The 17897-nt window shown below is 47.4% G+C and overlaps 1 protein-coding gene across 8 annotated transcripts in view; it reads left to right on the plus strand.

The window, feature by feature from the left end:
* Window positions 1-17897, plus strand: part of IQCH (IQ motif containing H) — a 185429-nt gene that overhangs the window by 148473 nt on the left and 19059 nt on the right. For all 8 annotated transcript variants that reach the window (XM_071221988.1, XM_045201370.3, XM_045201367.2 and 5 more), the window contains one exon: window positions 10624-10794. In XM_071221988.1, coding sequence (XP_071078089.1) covers window positions 10624-10794 — 171 coding nt within the window. The remainder of the gene's footprint in view (window positions 1-10623; window positions 10795-17897) is intronic.

The raw sequence follows: 17897 nt of genomic DNA on the forward strand, positions 1-17897 counted from the left end.
TCAGCGAAGGAGTCCAGATTTATTGGATTACCGCATTACCGCCTTGGGGATGAGGGAGTGTCCCCGTGGGGAGCAAGGGCTTGCGGGAGGGAGGCTCCTCCAGCCGCAGGAGCCAGGCCAAAGTGCTGGGAGGACCCTGGAATGAGCAACAGGAGGGAAGAAGAAAAGTGGACGTGCCCAAGACAAAGCTTTCTGTGCCACGTGCCCACTGACCCGCCTGGCTGCTTTTCTAGATGCGGCCGGGTGCAGCCTCACTCAGTCCAGGAGCTGATACAAAATGAAAGCCTGTGGTGGGAAGTAGGGGGAAGTATACCGTCTTTTAGAAAAGGGACACTGTGTCCTCAGAGCTAATTGAATCTTTTTAGCAGGTGCTAATATAGTATCCCTTTCAGCCCATGACTACGTACTGGGCCCCAGGTATTAACTCTTGCTGGGCACTGGTTTGCTTTAGTGTAGGTAGCAGATATTTTTTTACCCACATGTGGAAATACTTTTTAAGGTATAATAGACTTGAAAAATGACTAGAATAAATTCAGAGGGCAGCCCTGACTGGTGTGGCTCAGTGGGTTGGGCATTGTCCCATAAACTGAAAGGTCACCTGTTCAATTCCCAGTCAGGGCACATGCCTGGGTTGGGGGCCAGGTCCCCAGTCCCGGGTGTGCGAGATGTAATTGATGTTTCTCTTGTACATCAAAGTTTCTCTCCCTCTCTTTCTATATCCCTTACCTTCTCCCTGAAAGTAAATAAGTACAGTCTTCAAAATAAAGAAATAGAAAATTTTAAATTCAGAGGGCAGTTTGGAAGGTGGTGTATCACAGACTTCCTCATTCAGTCATTATTTACACCGTCGAGCAGTACAGACAAGAGGCCATACAATTAGTGTAGGTGTCCTTCCGAAATGGGCCTCCTAGAAACTGGCGTGTGTGCGACTGTGTGTACGACATCTTTACTGAGATGTCACGTGCCGTAAAATCCACCCTTGAGTACAACCACAGTGCTTTTTCATGTAGTCACAGAATCATACAAGCGTCACCAGTATCTTTTTTTAGGCCGTGTCCCTTACACACAAAAAGGCCTGACCGTGTTAGAAATCACCCCCCACACCCTCCTCCCCCAGCCAGGGGCAACCATTTTCTGTCTCCATGGATTTCCCTGCTCTGGATCATCCAGTATGTGGGCTTTTGTGACCAGCTTCTTTCACTTGAAATAACATTTTCAAGGTTTATTATGTTGTAGCATGAATCGATGTTTCGTTCCTTTTGATGGCTGAATAATATTCCATCGTGTGGCTATACCACATTTTGTTTACCTGTTGATCAGTTGATGGGCATTTGGGTTGCTTCCATTTTTTTGACTATTACAATGTTATGAACATTCATGTAAAAGTTTCCTGTGCACATGTTTTCATTTTTCCTGGTTATATACCTAAGAGTAGAATTGATGGGTTACATGGTAGCTGAAAGTTCAACTTTTTGAAGAACTGCCAAATTGTTTTTTAAAGGGGTTGCACCATTTTACAATCTTACTACCAATGTATGAAGGTTCCAATTTCTTCATATCTTGTCAACACTTGTTACTGCCTTTTTTATTTCGGCCATCCTTGTGGTTTGAAGTGGTCTCTCTCCTGTCTGTGTTTCCAAGGGGAAAAGGCTTTTTGTCCTGTGTTCTTTAATCGAATCATCCAACACAGATTTATTGCGCGCCCTCACATCAGGCAGGAGTGCTGCGCGAGGCACTGTGCGGGGTGCAGACGAATAAGAGACGAATAAGAGAAGTCCCTGTTTTGGGTCTGATTCCCCTCTCTAGGGATTTCCAAATGTAAACAAACTTGCCTTGGACTTGAAATCGTGAGCTCTGAGCTCTGGTCAGAACTCTGCTCCCGACCAGGCCTCTTTCCCTCTTGAGCCTCGTGCCCAGAGTGTGAGGGGCTAGACTAGAACAACTCCAAGGCCATGGCTCTGACATTCCATGTTTCTCATGTACGTACTCTGCAACAGAGGTAGTTCTTTATTTAAAATACACACACACACACACACACACACACACACACACACAGGGTACAGCATAAATAACGCCCCTTTTTATTACAAAATCATAAGCATGTAATTCTGTAACACAACAATAGCACACTCAAGCACATCGTATGACATTTTAGGTGAAATGTTCAAATTAAAACTATAAATGATTACACCCCTGTTATCACCCCTCCCACCACACTCAGGCAGGTGTTACTTCTGTTGGACCCTGTATATACGTCAAACACATGCGTATATATGATTTAAGGGAGCTGTTGAGGAAACGGAAGGGAAGGCGAACACTGTGCCGACTCCTTGCACTGACGGGACCCGTGCAGTGTGCCCGCCCCCACCGGCTTTGCACGGCAGTCTTCCACGCCCACGAGGTCTAGGCGCAGGAATCCTCCCTGACGGGAACTACACAACAAGAGCTTTCCACTTGAAAATTCTCCAAAAAAGCCTTTTAGAGATTATCTGTGGAAACTTTGAAGGATCACTTCTCAACTAAGCCAACATTCACCAGCCCTGACCTTTATCGTGCGAAAATTAAGGGAGGGGAGTGAGTCTCCCCAGCATGGGATTATTGCACTGGACTGTTGTCAGATTGTGTCACATGTGTCATTGCCGTGGAAGGAACATAAGAAATCACCAGTCCTCGAAACCTGCATGAGGTTATAATGGTTGGGTTTTCATGGTTATTGTAGTTTAGTGCTTAATGTCAACATTTTTCAAAAATGGTCTTCCCAAAATCATAATAAAAAAGTAAAGAAATACTTAAAAAGAAGAAAGTGAGTAAGTCTGTACATTCAGAATAAAAATAATACCAGCTAGGCCATCATTCTTAAGAGTAATAGAGGGAGGATGATAAGTTTATAGAGGAAGTAGGAGAAACTTGGAAAAGGAAGCCAAGCAGGCAAGGATATGAAAAGATTTGTGATTTTGTTTTTTCGCAACAGTGAAAAACAAATGTAGCTGTTGATGATGGAGGCTTAATGTCGATATTCTCCATTTTGTGTCCTCAAATTAATTTTGAACATAATTCCTGCAAATCCTGAAAAAATTTCGAAAGTCACAGAGAAACTTCTGGCACTGCAAAGGATCGGGCTGTTAATGCTGGTGACTCGGTGCCATGGAAACGTTGGGCTTTGATCCCAGCTCGTCTCCTAATCGAGGGAAGCGAGCGAGTCAGTCACCTCCCAGAGTCCTCACTCATAAATGAGGACGTGGGGGTGACGGAGGTCAATTTAGGTCTGCAGGACAGAGCTGTTTAAGACCTCTCTGCGCTCTGAGTGTCCTGGTTTTCGAGATTCCTTCGCCCTGCATCACATGAAATGTATTCAGCGCACTCTCGTGGAATAAACATAGCTGCGTAAGAGTCATATTGTATTTCACCGACATGTTAATTTGGTTGATCTTTTCAAAACAGTTCTTGTTATTTTGCAGTTTTCTTATCTGGGAGCCAGTAACTCTTTCTTTTCAGAAGCCAAACATTTTGAAGGCCTTTGAAAATCGTGGAGACCCCAGGCATGGCGGACCCCTGGGCCCTGAGCGGCCAGTGGCAGGCCCAGGCGTTCTGCTGCCTCTGGCCCCAGGAGCCCGAAGGCCCAATACAAGGCAGTGTCCAGGGTAGACGGTGCAGAGAACGATTGCTCTCTGTTGCTCAGAGACAGCGTTGTGCAGCGGTGATTTACATCATGCCCAGAAGGATAAGTAGGACTAATAAAGACAGAGGGGAAGGCCTCCAAGATGAATACTCAGAATCTCAACTGTTGACCAGGCCCAGATGACTGTCCCATTCAGTGACAACAGCAGTTCCTTGCCTCTCCCAGAGACGGGGCCATCCCAGCAGCCGCCACTAGGTGGCAACATGCCAAGAGGCTGCAATCCCCTCTGCCTATTGACTTTTTTACATAATTCCAATTCTTAACAAATATCATAATCACATTAATATTTTATTAACTGAAAATTCTTGCAGTGCACTGTGCCACCTTCTTTAAAATGAAGCACCAGGTGTGTAATTTACCACATTGGAGAGCTTGATGCTGCCTGGTGATTCAAAGACGAACGTGAGAAGAGGTATCATCGAGAAAGTATGTTCTCAGTGAAAGCCAGGATTCTGGAGCCTGTTTTTAAACAGCATCAGAGGAGAGGTCGGTGTGCTCCCAGTCTTTGAAAAGCAGGCAGGAGTGCTGAAGTCAAGAGCCAAGCAGGGGAGTTGTTACGCCCGCCCCAGATTCTGTTTCTGAAGTCACACAGGAAAGAAGACCAGAGAGCTGCGTGTCTGCCAGACCCCGCAATGGTAGTCTCACGCAGCGCCTCCTTTAGTCACTGATCCTCACAAAGCCTCAGAAACAAAGACTGTTAGTAGACAAGGAAACGGAGGCCCGGAGAAGAGAAGGAAGTTGAGATCAACACGGAGAGTGAAGGGCAAGACCAACTCTCCCTCTGAAGCCCAGTGTTCTTCCCCCAGTGAGGCCACGCACCTCCACCACGTCTTTTACCGCCTGGTATTACCATGTCGGTCCAGCCACCATCACCTCCTACCCAGATTCCCACAGCAGCCCCTAACTGGCTGGCCGCCCTGGTTCCGTCCTTGACCCCTCCTGGTCTCATCTCCTCCCCACAACCAGAGTAGCCCTTTAGAAATATAAGTTAGATAGCATACTAATGCTATCCAATCAACACTTCCCAACCGGCCTACACAGTTGTAGTAGGAAATAAGCCCTTGGCTCTGTTTGCAGCCAAACCAGTAAGGACAGAGGGAGCCTTGGCCTACCCATGGCAGCACCACCCAGCAAGCAGAGGAGCTGGGCAGGTGGCCTGGCCTCTACAGCTTAGGCAGAGCTCTGGGGGCCCATGCATCAGACTCAGGGCTTGGTCTCGCTCTAGAAAAAACAAACAGTCCATTGGTAGACTTCCGGCCAGACTGGGACTGTGAATAAAGACATGAACATGGGCCGGGAAGTGGCACGCACTTCCCCCAGCCAAGGCGAGCGCTGAGGAGGGCGGGCTGTGCAGCACACCCTGCACGTGGACGCCGTCTCTGTGGACGGAGACGTCTCAGTGAGGCATCTCTCAGTTGCCTGTTTGAGAATCAGTACCTTAAAAAATCCTCCATGAGTGAGAAATGTTCACAATTCCCTGTTTAGCCTCATAGATGCATCTAGAGGCAACTGAGGAAAGGTCCACCAGAACTAGTATCCCCAGTGGTTAGTTGAGGAAAGTGTGGTCTAAAGAAGTGACTTGCCGAGCATCACGACTACTTGTCCCAGACCCTGGTACCGAGAGCTGGGGCCTTTAGCAAGTCACTTACCCTTCTGGAGCCTCGTTCTTCCCCTTACCCAAAGAAGGAGGATGAGGAGAGGTCCAGGGGAGAGGAGGAGGAGGAAAGAAAACCTAGAGATGGGTCTGCAAAACATCTATAGATTATTTTGTTTTTTCTTGAGAGGGGAGCGGAGGGAGAGAAACAGGGACAGAAACATCCATGTGAGAGAGAAAAAGCTATCAGTTGCCTCTCACAAGCCCCCCACTGGGGGCCCAGCCTACAACCCAGGCATGTGCCCTGACTGGGATTCGAACTGGTGACCCTTCAGTTCACAGGCCAGAGCTCAACTCACTAAGCCACACCAGCCAGGGCCATCTACAGATTCTTAAAGCTCTGAAATTCTGTAAGTCTTCAATGAATGTCATTCAATCTATAAATTAGTCTCCCAGTCCCATACCTGCCCTGATGCCCATAAGAGAAGGTTGGCAAGACCAAACTCTTTGCTGTAGAACTTTATTTGCACTTGGAGTCAGTCACAAAATATAGGCCTCAGCACATCTGCCCACATCTGCAAGCTCTGCCACTCATCCATCCTGCCTGTCACAGGAAAGAGGCAGAAGCAGCAGGGGTGCGCAGGCAGCCTCCATCTGTCTGGAACACCTAAGGCCAAAAGGGCTCGATACTGGGCGCCTTGGCCCCATCTCCCCACGCAGAAGCATGCCATTAGCTTTTCATCCCAAAGCTTGTGGTCCAAACAGGGCCCAGAGCCTGGGAACAGAACCACTCTGCGCAAGTTTGCCTCTGCCTGGCTCTGAAAAAGCGATGAGGTTGCTGTAATTTCTCGGTTTTGCCTCCTGCCCTGTGTTCTGCCCACCGTGCCCCAGGTATCCCAAGGCAACTGTAGTGAGAGCCGCGGCCAGTGCAGAGCCGGTGGGGGCGGTGGAGGGCGGGGCCACTACAGCACCGCTCCCTACTGGCCCTGCCCCTGCTGAAGCTGCAACCAATCCAACAGAAATAGAACTCAAACCACATGTGTCATTTTTATTTTCTGTAGCTCGTTTAAAATGAGATGAACCTCAAACATAACCAAAGTATTATCATTGAACATGTAACCAGTATAAAGTATTATTTTTGAGATATTTCATTTTTTATCTCCCTTGTCTTCAAAATCTGGTGCGTAGTTTACATGTACAGCACATCTCAGAGTGAACCAGCTGCATTTCAAGTGCTAAATTGCCACAAGTGGCTACTAGTTACTGTACTACACAGTGACGATCTAGAAGATACGTGAAAGTCTACATGATTGCACTTGTCATAATAGTGCTGATGTTAACAACAGACTGTTAACCTTTTGTTAGATGCTCAACTAGTCTTTTCTATGCATAGTGTTATTTTTGCAAAGTTGAAGTCACATTGCCCATACGACTTTATATCCTTCTCTTGTTGTTTTGTGGTATCTTCCTACATCATCAAAAGTTACTCACAATAATTACCTGTAGTGACAATATCGTAGACCATCCTATCACTTGACTGTGTCATAACCCTCTTAGCCAATCCGAAAGCGGGAGAGCCGCAATTTTTCAACATTACAAGAAATGCTGAGATGAGTATTTTTATGTTGCTTGTGCTTCTTAAGGCCTTGATGCAAGTCTCTCTGGTATTCGAGCCACTTTTAACAAAATGATTTTTGAGTATCACCAATCAATCAAATTATCAACAAGTGATTTATGAGTGGGTGCTGAAACTCTGTTTCCCACCCCGCACCTTTGCTCCCTGGCTCTGTGACCTAGGGCAAATCACTTCGCATCCCAGAGTTGCCCCATTTACAAAGTAAACTCATTGTGTTAGATGATTTTTAAGGGTCTTTCCAGCTCTTAACCTCCCGTGACGTTTTCTCCTCACCCTCACATCTAATCAATTAACCCGTCAAGCTAGTCATTACAAGTCCTGCAAGTCATGTCATAGCCCCTCCTAAACATCTAAAAATCCATCCGCTTCTCCACATCCCCGCTCACAGGGCTTTGTACAGGCTGCCCTCGTCACTCACCTGGACTGTGAGGAGCACATCCAGTGCAGAGAGAGGTGAGGCTCTAAGCCACAGGTGGCAAACACAAGGCCCTCCACCTTGTTTGATCTGTCCCAGCACCTTGTTTCTACCCAGCAGCAGCACCAAGCTCCTTGCCCCTAGTTAAGGAGTAGTTACATTTATACTGCCCTAAAATTGCATTCAGCCTTTTGAAGGCAACCGGGAGATTGATGTGGCCCCCAGTGAAAATGAGTTTGACACCCTTGCTCTAAAGTGAAAGTTGAAGTCCAAGGTTGAGAACAGGATTAGTGAGATGCATGTGAAAGCCTGGGGCTGGCACAGAGGAGATGCTGAATGAATCTGAAACCAGCTTCAGGAGACCCACCCTGCTCCTGACAGGTTGCCAAGAGTTCACAGTGAAGTGGGAGCCTTGCCCTGGCCCAGACACTGGGTGCTGTGGGAAGACAAAGACTCAGCATCTCCCCCAAAGGGGCTGACAGTCTAGAGGGGGAGAGAGGAACCTCTGTACACAAAATAAGCATGCCTCAGGCAGTGTCTGCAATGGAAAAACCAGATGGAGACAGAACAATTATCTGAGCAATTCAGGCAAGCCTGCTGTTGAGGAAAAGCCTTAAAGAAACGTGTTCAGTTTCTTTTGTGAACCAAGGGGCTCGGGCAATGGGAAAGCAAATGTACGTGGCTCGAGGAGACCAGAGCTCTGGCCTGCACCCTATATAATCTTAGGCAAAATCCCAAACTGCTTTTTTATCTCAGTATTGTCAGTGGTCCAGTGGAGACAGAGTAATACCGATCTTGCCCAAACCGAACCACTTACTCAACTGAGTTGTTTTGAGGTTGGACACCATGATTCTGTGCGGGGAAAACAGAGATAACTGGGGCAATCTAGTAGCCACAGAGGCCGGTGGAAATGTGTCTCCTAAACTCCTACTTCCCTTAAATGTCCAACAACCACAAGTAACACTTGTATCAAACTTCATCGCATGATAGGCAATTTTATCTGCATTCCTTTTATTTTGTTTTCAAACTCCCATAGGTATTACCACTTGCTCCTCTCATCCTTAAAGCTACAGACATGGAGCGAGCTTAAACAAGTCGCTCGAGTTTACACTATTGGGGAGGGCCAGGCGCAGAGACTCCTTGGTTCTCGCTCTCTCCCCCACGTGGTACCACCTTGTCATTAAAATCCTTGTCACCAAAACATGCACATCATTAACATAAACATGAATCAGGTTTGTTAGAGTCATGTCCCTGTGGTCAAGGACACCGAAACACCAAGATTGCGGCTCTGAAAAAAAATGCCTAATGCGGCAAGAATAGCAAGTTCCCTCTCCTATTAGGGAGAAGTAGCGGTCCCCATCTGATTTGCATTTCATGCCATCCAGCAGGAAATATCTAAGTTGACAAATAGGATATTTACAACTGCATCAGATACTTGGCAGTTAGTTTTTAACAATTGTTGCAAATGTAATTTATTTGCTATTATAAAAGGGCATTGCTGTGCGGATATGACTCCTGAAATTAGCTTCAGTTTAGCAAGGGGCCTTGACAGCTTGACCTCTTAATATCCTTATAATGATGCCATTTGCATTCAATGCTTACTCAAGTCACTCACTGCTACATTTGTTTGAGAGGAGTCCACTCTAGGGCAGATGTATTATGTATTTTAACATACCGAGTCGGTGAGTGGGGCACATGTAGGCCTTCTAAGAGGGAAAAAATGTTTAATCAAGTCTTCATGAAAATGTGTTCGTTTCCAACTTCCTACAGTGAAAATGCATTACTGCTAATTACAGCATACTCCAGAAATACAATACTTCATGTTTTCTCCACAAGACACGTCCATGGCCTGGGTTAGATTAAACGAGAACATGTTTTGATCCTCCGCAACTTTAGCTTTTCATTTGACGGGGAAACTGGTCCAGGGTAAGGGCTGGCTGGGCCAAGATCAATGCTGTCTCGTCCAGCAGAACCGGATTCAGATTCCAGCACCACCACTTACTAGCTCGTGGACTTGGGTGTCTCTCTGCACCTCTGTTTCTTTATCTCTGACACGGGGATGTTATTTTTTAGGGTATTATGCATATCTGAGGTGTCTGTAAGGCGCCTAGCACACCGTAGGTACTGGATACATGGGAGCTGGTCATGCTCGTGTTGCTTTTCAAAGCTCAAACGCCACCTTCTCCACGATGCCGCCCTGACTTCAGCAGGCAGACTCAGTCTGCCCTTCCTTCCGTCCGGCTCCCGTAGCACTTTGTTCCATCCTTCTATGACCTCGTGCCTTGCGTTGCGTTGCAGTCCACTGAACGCGTATGTCTCTGTGTTCCCTTTCTTGATGGCAGAACGTCACCTGCCACCGTGGACACTCCAACGCGCTGTGCGCTGAGCGCCGAATGGAGGAAGACTCTCGGGTGCCGCTGGACTCAGTGCAGGGTGGGAGGTAGCAAGGGCAATGCAGGACGGTCTGCCGCAGCACGGGGAGAGGTGGCACGTGACCCACTTTTGTGATCTCTAGCGTCGCACAGAGTATATGCTCAGTAAATATCTGCCGAAGGAACTGAAGGACATCTCTAGTGGTAGCTTATACAATAGTAGTATATAGATTACATGTGTCTATTTTCAAAGCCTTTTCGTTTTTATTGCATGAGAGTACTCTTCCAGGAATCCTGTGATTCAGCTTGGGTGCGTGTTACCACAGTTTTCCAGTCGAGGACATTGGGACATGGTGGGGTCACGAAGTGACTTTCCTGCGTGCTCATAGTAAAATAGCAGTACAGCTAAGACGGACATGCCAGCCTCAAGCTTCCTTTAAGTATCATATTGAAAATCCCCAAGAGGCCAGCACTGTTTTTTCTGAAATCAGGGCAAACTGCTCTCTTCTCCTACCTGCCCACTCCTCCCCCTCTGTTTGCTCGCCTCTACTTCCCTGTCCTCTGCAGCTTCTGTCCAGTCCCATTTCTCAGCAGAAAATATTGCACTGGCCCTCTTAGAAATGGCAAACCCCAGGCAGAAAGCTCCAAGTCCACAGGAGCATTTCGCAACTGGGCATCTCCAGCGGATTACCTTGGCCGGGTGTTTCCACTTGTGTAACTTCCCACGAGCACCTTGGACCTTCTGACTACAGTCAGACTGGAGGTTCCATCCCTCTGCTGCAGGAAGTAGAAACAAGCAAAAACATCCATTCCATGAAGTCACATGTTCGCTGGTTCATTTGGGTCTGGTGTGGGCTGGGCTGGGCAGAGTGGGAGTGACTTTCTCCCCCCAGGGGCTAACCTCACTCACACTTCTGTTTTAATCAGGTGTGGGCAACAGGCCTCGACCTCTCCTACAGTGACCAGCTGGCCCTGACTCAACTCACCTTATACCTGACCAACGGCCATCTGGACTGCAATTTTAGCACCCTCACGGTGCCCCGCCCGGTTCTCAAGGAAGAGAAGAAAATGAACCGTCTGGACGCCCTGTCGGTGCCGGTAAGCAACAGAAGTGTCCCGACCGTCCCCGCCTTCAGCCACACCCAGCCGCCACTCACTGGGTTCAGGTGGTGCCTGGTGCTTTGAGTTTAGAGAGAGGCAAGAACCTCTGACAAGTCACTTAACCTCTTAGAAATGGCCTTTTGGAATACGAATGCATTGGTCGATGGAAAGGGGAGTGAGCATTCCAGAAAGAGGAAGATCTAGGTGGAAGGGCGAGAGAGCAGGGGGTTTTCGGGGTCACATCTGCTTGGTGTTTCCCTCAGTTCTCAACTCACGTCCCGGGGCAAGTACATCCATACCCGCTGCTTCAGTTCCCAGCGACTTCTCGCAAAACCCATGTTTTTCTAGCCCCCAATTGTTTTTTGAGCTTCAGACTCCTAGACCTGATATTCTACAGAACTTCTCTATGAAGTCCTCAGGATCAAACTACCAAAAACCGCATTCATCGTCTCCCTTCCTGTACTTCTTCTCAGTGGGTCAGGCCAGAGGCTGGCCAGACACCCCCATCCCTACTCCCAGGCAGCAGCCAGCTCATGCTGGTGCCAACTGCTAAAGCATCTCAACTCCTCACCTCCAACCCCTCCTCTCCCTCCACGGACAAACTGCCTTCCTTTCGGCTTTCATCGCCTCACACCAGTATTGTAACACCTCCTCACTAAGGTTCCCTGCCTCCTGTCTCCCCTGCAGCCCAAATGCACACACGGTCAGGTGGCCACAGTGAGATGCAGATCTGAGCATGCGGCTCCCCTACCTGTGATTCTGAAATGACTCCTCTCGTCTTCAGAAAAATCCCAACTTCCCAGCTGGGTCAATGGAGCCTCTCACCATCTGCCTCTTCCCACAGCCCCCCTCGCCCATCTCACTGCCAGCCCATCTCACCGCCAGCCCCGCGCTAGCAGTCCTGGGGCTCGCTGAGGTTCACCAACCTCAGAACCCTGGGTAACAAAGGGTGGATCTCTGTGGGGAAGTGGGCTGGGTGAGCCATGGGGAAGGAGAGCAAAGGCCCCTAGTGTGCGGGTGGGATATGAGAGTGGATGGGCTCTCTGGCCACAGCTGCTCTGACATCTGCCAGAGGGCTCCTTCTGCCTCTGCAACAGTGGGCTTCATATCCTTCTTGCAAATGAAACTCTACCTGAGATCCAGATACGTCAAACAGATTAAAGAGGAATTCCAGTGATGAATAGGACCCCACACTGGTGCCTCAGAGGGACCTTTTCAGAGCAGCCTCCGCTGCCTCTGCGCTGAGCCTCTTTGGGCCCAGGAGATGCCTCTGGATTGAAAGAGCCCTTGTTTGACGGTGCCCCCCAGGACTTCCGCAGTCACCTTCCTGGGCAGGAACTCAGTGTGCACTTGGAAGGGTAGCTTGGGGGGTGCCAGATGTCTCGGGGGACTTAGTCAGTAGCCTTTTTCTCCTCCTCGATCCACTTGTCCTGAGAGGCGCCCTTGCTCACAGGAATCCCCTGATCTTTTTGCTTATTAAGAAGGGAAGTACAGTTGGACTGGGGAGGAGAAACAGACCCCTTTTAATTAGGTCCCAGGACCTGCTGAGAATCTCTGAGGTCCAACCAAACCTGTGGCCTCCATCCTCACCAAGGGGACCTACAGGACCCTAAGTTCAATGCTAGAGGGAGGGACAGCAGGAAAACTTGGGTCCTTCTGACTTAGCGAACCTGACTCCACAGCATTTCTAACGTGAAGCTGGAAGCTGCGTTAGTATTCAATGGAGACATGCAAAGACTATTTGCTGCATTTAAGTGTGTGGCTTCAGAAGGCTGTAAGCAGAAGTTGTACTTGGAATCAGAAGCACTCGCTCATTTTCCCCATCTTGCCGATAGGTTTCAATCCTAGCTACAGGCAACATGCGGGAATTCTCCTGTGATCAAGAGTCTTAAACACTTCTAGGAATTGCCTGCACTCGAGAGGGGAGCATTGTGATCTTCAATAATTCGGATGTCTCTACAGTCACTGAAGAAAAGCTGCGCAGGTTTTCTGATGTCGGGGTAAATTGAAAGCACTCTGGGTTTTGGGCAGATAAATGAGGGCTCACCCCTTGATGCCCCTGTGTGTGTGTGTGCACGCACACACCCCTGTGCATGTGCACATATGTGATAGACAAATTTTTTTAAAGCATGCACACTTGCACACACACTACAATTTGCAACCAAACTGAAGCTTCCTGAACCAGGGTGAACAGACTGGGATGCCGCCAGGTCCCCGATCAGTCCATCCACAGCCCCTTCTGTGAAGACTGAAGAAAAAGGAAGCGCGCAGATAAGCCATGATGAGGGCGCATTCAGAACTAACACCTATACAATGCTTCGTGTGGGCCTGTTCCTTTAAGTCGCATGCTATGCAGGGGGGGAGCGAAAACTTTCCTGGGCTCTAAGAAGAGCTGTTATCCCATGTCAGAGACAGGTGGCAAGGAGCTGTCATTCAGACCCGTGGAGACCAGGTGTGCAGGTTTCCCAGCCAGTGTCCTCTGCAGACAACCAGCTGAATGCAGAAACAAGGTCGGATGAGGCCCAGAGGAGCATGTTTTACAAATGAAAAGGAGTCACCTAACAACTTTTGAACTTTTAATTAACGTCCTGTCAGAATGGGCATGAATCCTTACCCTTTTCTACCTGTTTTTACGCCTCCTCACCGTGTGTGGCCCCTCTGCACGGCACGCAGCTGGCAAGTGGCCAAAGGGGACCATCTCTGCGAACATCTTAAAACAACCCAAGTCATTTATAAGCATTTTTAACAGCACATGGTCTGTAATGAATGATTAAGTAAAACCTTTTGTGTTAAATTATGATGTTAATAATGATTCTGTCTCCTGTAATTTATTATGAATTCTCAAATGCTTCGGGTTTGATTTTGATAGAATGCAACAACAACGAAGTTTATGTGATGACTTTATTTTTAGAACTCCTTCTTTGAAGGCGCACATTTCCCCCACTGCTGCTGCTACTGTAATTATGTACAAGACCAATCACTCATTAGAGTTAGGATACATTATCTTCTAGACAGATGAGGCTAAATAAGCAGCACATTAATAATTCAGAGAGCAGTTCATTATGCATGTGGATGCCTGCTTCGTAACTGAAAAAAGAACCTCATCAGCCTCTGCCAACCCTTAAACAATAGTTCTGTGTTATTGCAACCACATTCAAGTTTACGCTTGTTAAACTGCTACTTGGATTATTTTATCAAACATTCATTTATTTGTGGTCCCTTACTGCTGAGAACAGATTTTGGAAGCTCCTTTTTTTAAGTTAATGATTTGAGCAATGGGTGTTATTAATTCTCAGAATATTATAAACATGATTAATTTTCAGGCAGAGATTTATTACATAAGGATTTCGACTATGTCAACTGAAATGCATCACTGTCAAAACAAGTATCATGGTGAAAACAGAATACGCTCCACACTTCAAGTGCCGGTGCTCAGAACTAAATCAATTTAAACTGTGGCTGAGGCAAAATTATATTCTCCAGTGAAAAGGAGTATTTCCAGCTTCCTTTATTTGGCTTGAAGCATTCTTGTTAGATTGTGATTTAGAAAGGTAGTTTAATAAAGCTAGACTTCTGCCGATAATATTTTGTCTTCTATTTTTTCCCCTTGTTTCACTAGAAAAGGCTAACCCTCTGGCATTCCCACACATTCCAAATGTGGCCGGTGGGCATTTGGAGTGAAGAGCACTGGTCAGAAGTCAGTCAGGGGTCATGAATTCGGATCCTCTGCCTGCCTCAGTTTCCTCATTTGCAAAATAAGGTAGGACCACACGCCCCCCAAGGTCTCTTGAGAGATTTGATATTATGGGGCCTGTAAAATGGGACTCCATACCAGGCCTGGCGCAGGCAGCCTTGGGTACAGCAGGGTGCTAGGGGGCGGGACATGTCCTGTAAGTGGACACAGGAAGGGCCGGTTCCTCCACACCTCAGCCTTCCATTAAAAGGTCTTTCTCTTGCAGAATCTTTTAGAAGGACGTAATAATGTTGTGACAGGTCACTTCCTAAGTCCTCATCAGCCATTCCCTTAGCTATCAGTTAATACTTCCAGCAAGAATCAACTGGAAGTAAATTCAGCAAGTATTTACTCACTCTCCTTTGTGCCAGACACTCTCCTAAGCCCAGAGGCTATAAGGATGAGTAGCAAAGAGCTCCAGCTTTATTAAGAACACAGATAGGTCAGCAGATAACTACATATAATAATATATGGTGTACACTAATATGATAATAACATGCAAAATGTGTCAAGCCTTGACGCCACTCCAGGTACTTTAACTAAGCACTTTACATGAATCTTTATACAACCCAGTATATTAGGCAGGTGCTGTTGTTATGCTTGTTTTCAGATAAGAAGACTGAGGTTAAGAAATGTTAAGCAACTTGTGGAAGGTCACTCAGCAAGCAAGTGTGGGGGCCAAGATGGAAGCCCAGGTCTGCCAGACTTCCAAGCCTGTGTGTCTGACCATTGTACTACCCAGCCTGCCTTGCATTGGCTGAGAGTCAATGATCTGGCCCCAGAGAAGAGCTTAAGCTCATCCCTGAAGAAGTCTCTGGTGTCTGGCTGAGGCCACAAGAAAGTTCTTCCAAAAGAGGTTTCATCCACCTGTGTGATGAAGTCGTTTTCAGGCATGTTGCCTTTATCCACTGGATTCCAGTCTGCTCCGAGCTGGGCAGAGACTCGGTAAGCACTGAACGGGCCAAATGGACATGGAGGAGTCTTCCGATCCTATAAAACCCGTGCGGGTCGTGATGTCCTTGGCAGACTTCACAGCACCCGAAGGGAGTAGACTACACAAGTCAACCTTTTAAAAATGATGTTTTCTTTGTAAAATGCTTTATATTTTAAATAGACATGAGCATATTTGACCCCCATAATAAGCCCAAGAAATAAAGAAGACAGGGGTTATCATATCCATTTTGCAGACCGGGAAACTGAGGCTATGCAAAGGTGAGCGAGCTGCCCAAGGTCATACCGTTAAGGATGTGGCAAAGCCCAGGTCTTCTGATTCACATCCCTTTCCAATGAAAAGGTTTATGGGACAGCTGGTCAGCTTTTATTTTAAATAATTTTCCTTATTTGCAAAATTATTTTAATTAACAAATGATAATAAGAGTTAACCTTTTTTCGGTGCTCACTCTGTGCTGGACCCTGTTCCAAGGTCTTTGCGTACTCACACCAACCTCACGCCAGCCCTGCCGCCTGCGCTGCCAGGCTGGACAAAACACAACTCCGGGTCACTGACAACTTTTTCCCATAGAAACCAGAGATCTGGTTATGTCTTTAAAAAGTAGGTCTATCATGTGTGTTCATCTTTATTAGCATTATAATCTCACAATTATTAATTAATTATGAAGTATTAATATAAATTATATGTAATTATCATTTTATATAATTACAATTGATTATATATTAATTACAATATAAATGATTAATATATGCCAGGAATTTCACTGAGCACTAGAGGTACAGAGACATCTGACACCCTCCCCACCCTTGAGGAGTTGAAAGAAAGATAAAACAGCACGTACACCAGAAGAAACGCCCAGCCCTCGTGGACGGGCCATTTGAGCAACAGCCCTGCAACCTGCTGCTCAAGTTCGTAGGGCAAACTACTGCAGACTGGCAGGAAACACACTACTAACAACATAGAATGTGGTCCGTCCTTTCAGACTAGGACAGTCACTGAGAAGGGAGGAGAGAGAAACCTCCCCCAGAAGAAGGGGCAGAAGCCAAAGAGAGCCCGTGGTCTGTCGGGAGATGGCAACGAGCCAGCCGGGCTGAGGCAGAGAATCTGGGAGTAGGGAGTGGGAGGTGGCTGGAGCAGTCAGTCCACTGAGCAAGTCTGAGAGGGCCCGCCCGCAAAGCGGGGTATGTGGACTGCATCATGTTTGTCAGCTTGTTTAACTTTTATTTATTGATTAGAGAGAGAAATACTGATTTGTCGTTCCACTTATTTAGGCATTCATTGGTTGATTCTTGTATGTGCTGTGACCGGGGATCGAACCCACAACCTTGGCATATCAGGAGGTTGCCCCAGCCAACTGAGCTACCCAGCCAGGGTTGGACTGTGTCTTGAAGGCGAGGAGGAAACATGAAAGGGTTCTGAGCATTGAGCAACCTGGGTCCAGGAGACAACCTGGTGCTAATGCTCAGAATCCCAGGGACCAGCTGGGGAAGACCAGCCTGGGAAATGACATTTAGTGTAGGTCCAAAGTGCTCTAGGTCTTGTAGATGCTTTCAAAGGAACAGCGACAACAATAGGAGCTAGCTACCATTCGTCAGGTGCAGGAGTCATGCCAGATGCTTATTTAATCATCAGAAGTCAGAGACATTCAATGACATGTTCAAGATCACACATCTAGCCTGTGGCCTAGTCAGGTTTTGAGTCTCAGTCAGTCTGAGCCCGTGGAACCTGCCCACTACGGAGTGCTGCTGGCCTCCCTGCCTCCCACGTAGGAAGGAGAAGCAGCTCCTCAGGCCAAAGAAGTCTGGGGCAGGATGGTGATGGTAATGGAAAGAAGAGGCAGCTTGGAGACATATACCAAATATCCTAGCTTTTCTGTTAGGTTCTGTATGACTCTCGAGCTGAGGTCTAGGTGGACGGGGACTTGCAGTCTGTCTCTGTAGAGAGGGAGGAACCTCAGGCAGCCTGTCCTTACTTGCTGTCCAGAAGGAGTGGACACTGAGCTCTTCCGCATGGCTTAGAGCCAGGACAAACAGCACTGAGCTGGATCCTGTACCAGATGCCTGCCTACCTCTCTCCCTCTCTGGCTGGGGCCTGAGCTTGTATTTGCCGGTTTATATACTATGGCAGCATAAGACAAGTTTAGAAGACAAAAATAACCTTGGAATTATCTTGTGAATTCATGGTAATTACCATGCAATTACATGCTCAATAACCACAATGGAGTTCCAGAGTATTTACAGTTCACTTCCATATACAAAGCTCAGGCCTGTGGGCCTCCACTGTGGAGGCAGGAGCGTGGCACGGCCCGGGGCGACAGGGCGAGCAGGCCTGGTGGCATGTCTTCCCAAGTGACTGAGCAGCGGAGCCAGAACTTCTTGTAGCTGGTTCCTGTTATCTCAGCAATAATTCCCAATA

The sequence above is a fragment of the Desmodus rotundus genome, chromosome 7 (assembly GCF_022682495.2).
Source record: "Desmodus rotundus isolate HL8 chromosome 7, HLdesRot8A.1, whole genome shotgun sequence".
Taxonomy (NCBI): domain Eukaryota; kingdom Metazoa; phylum Chordata; class Mammalia; order Chiroptera; family Phyllostomidae; genus Desmodus; species Desmodus rotundus.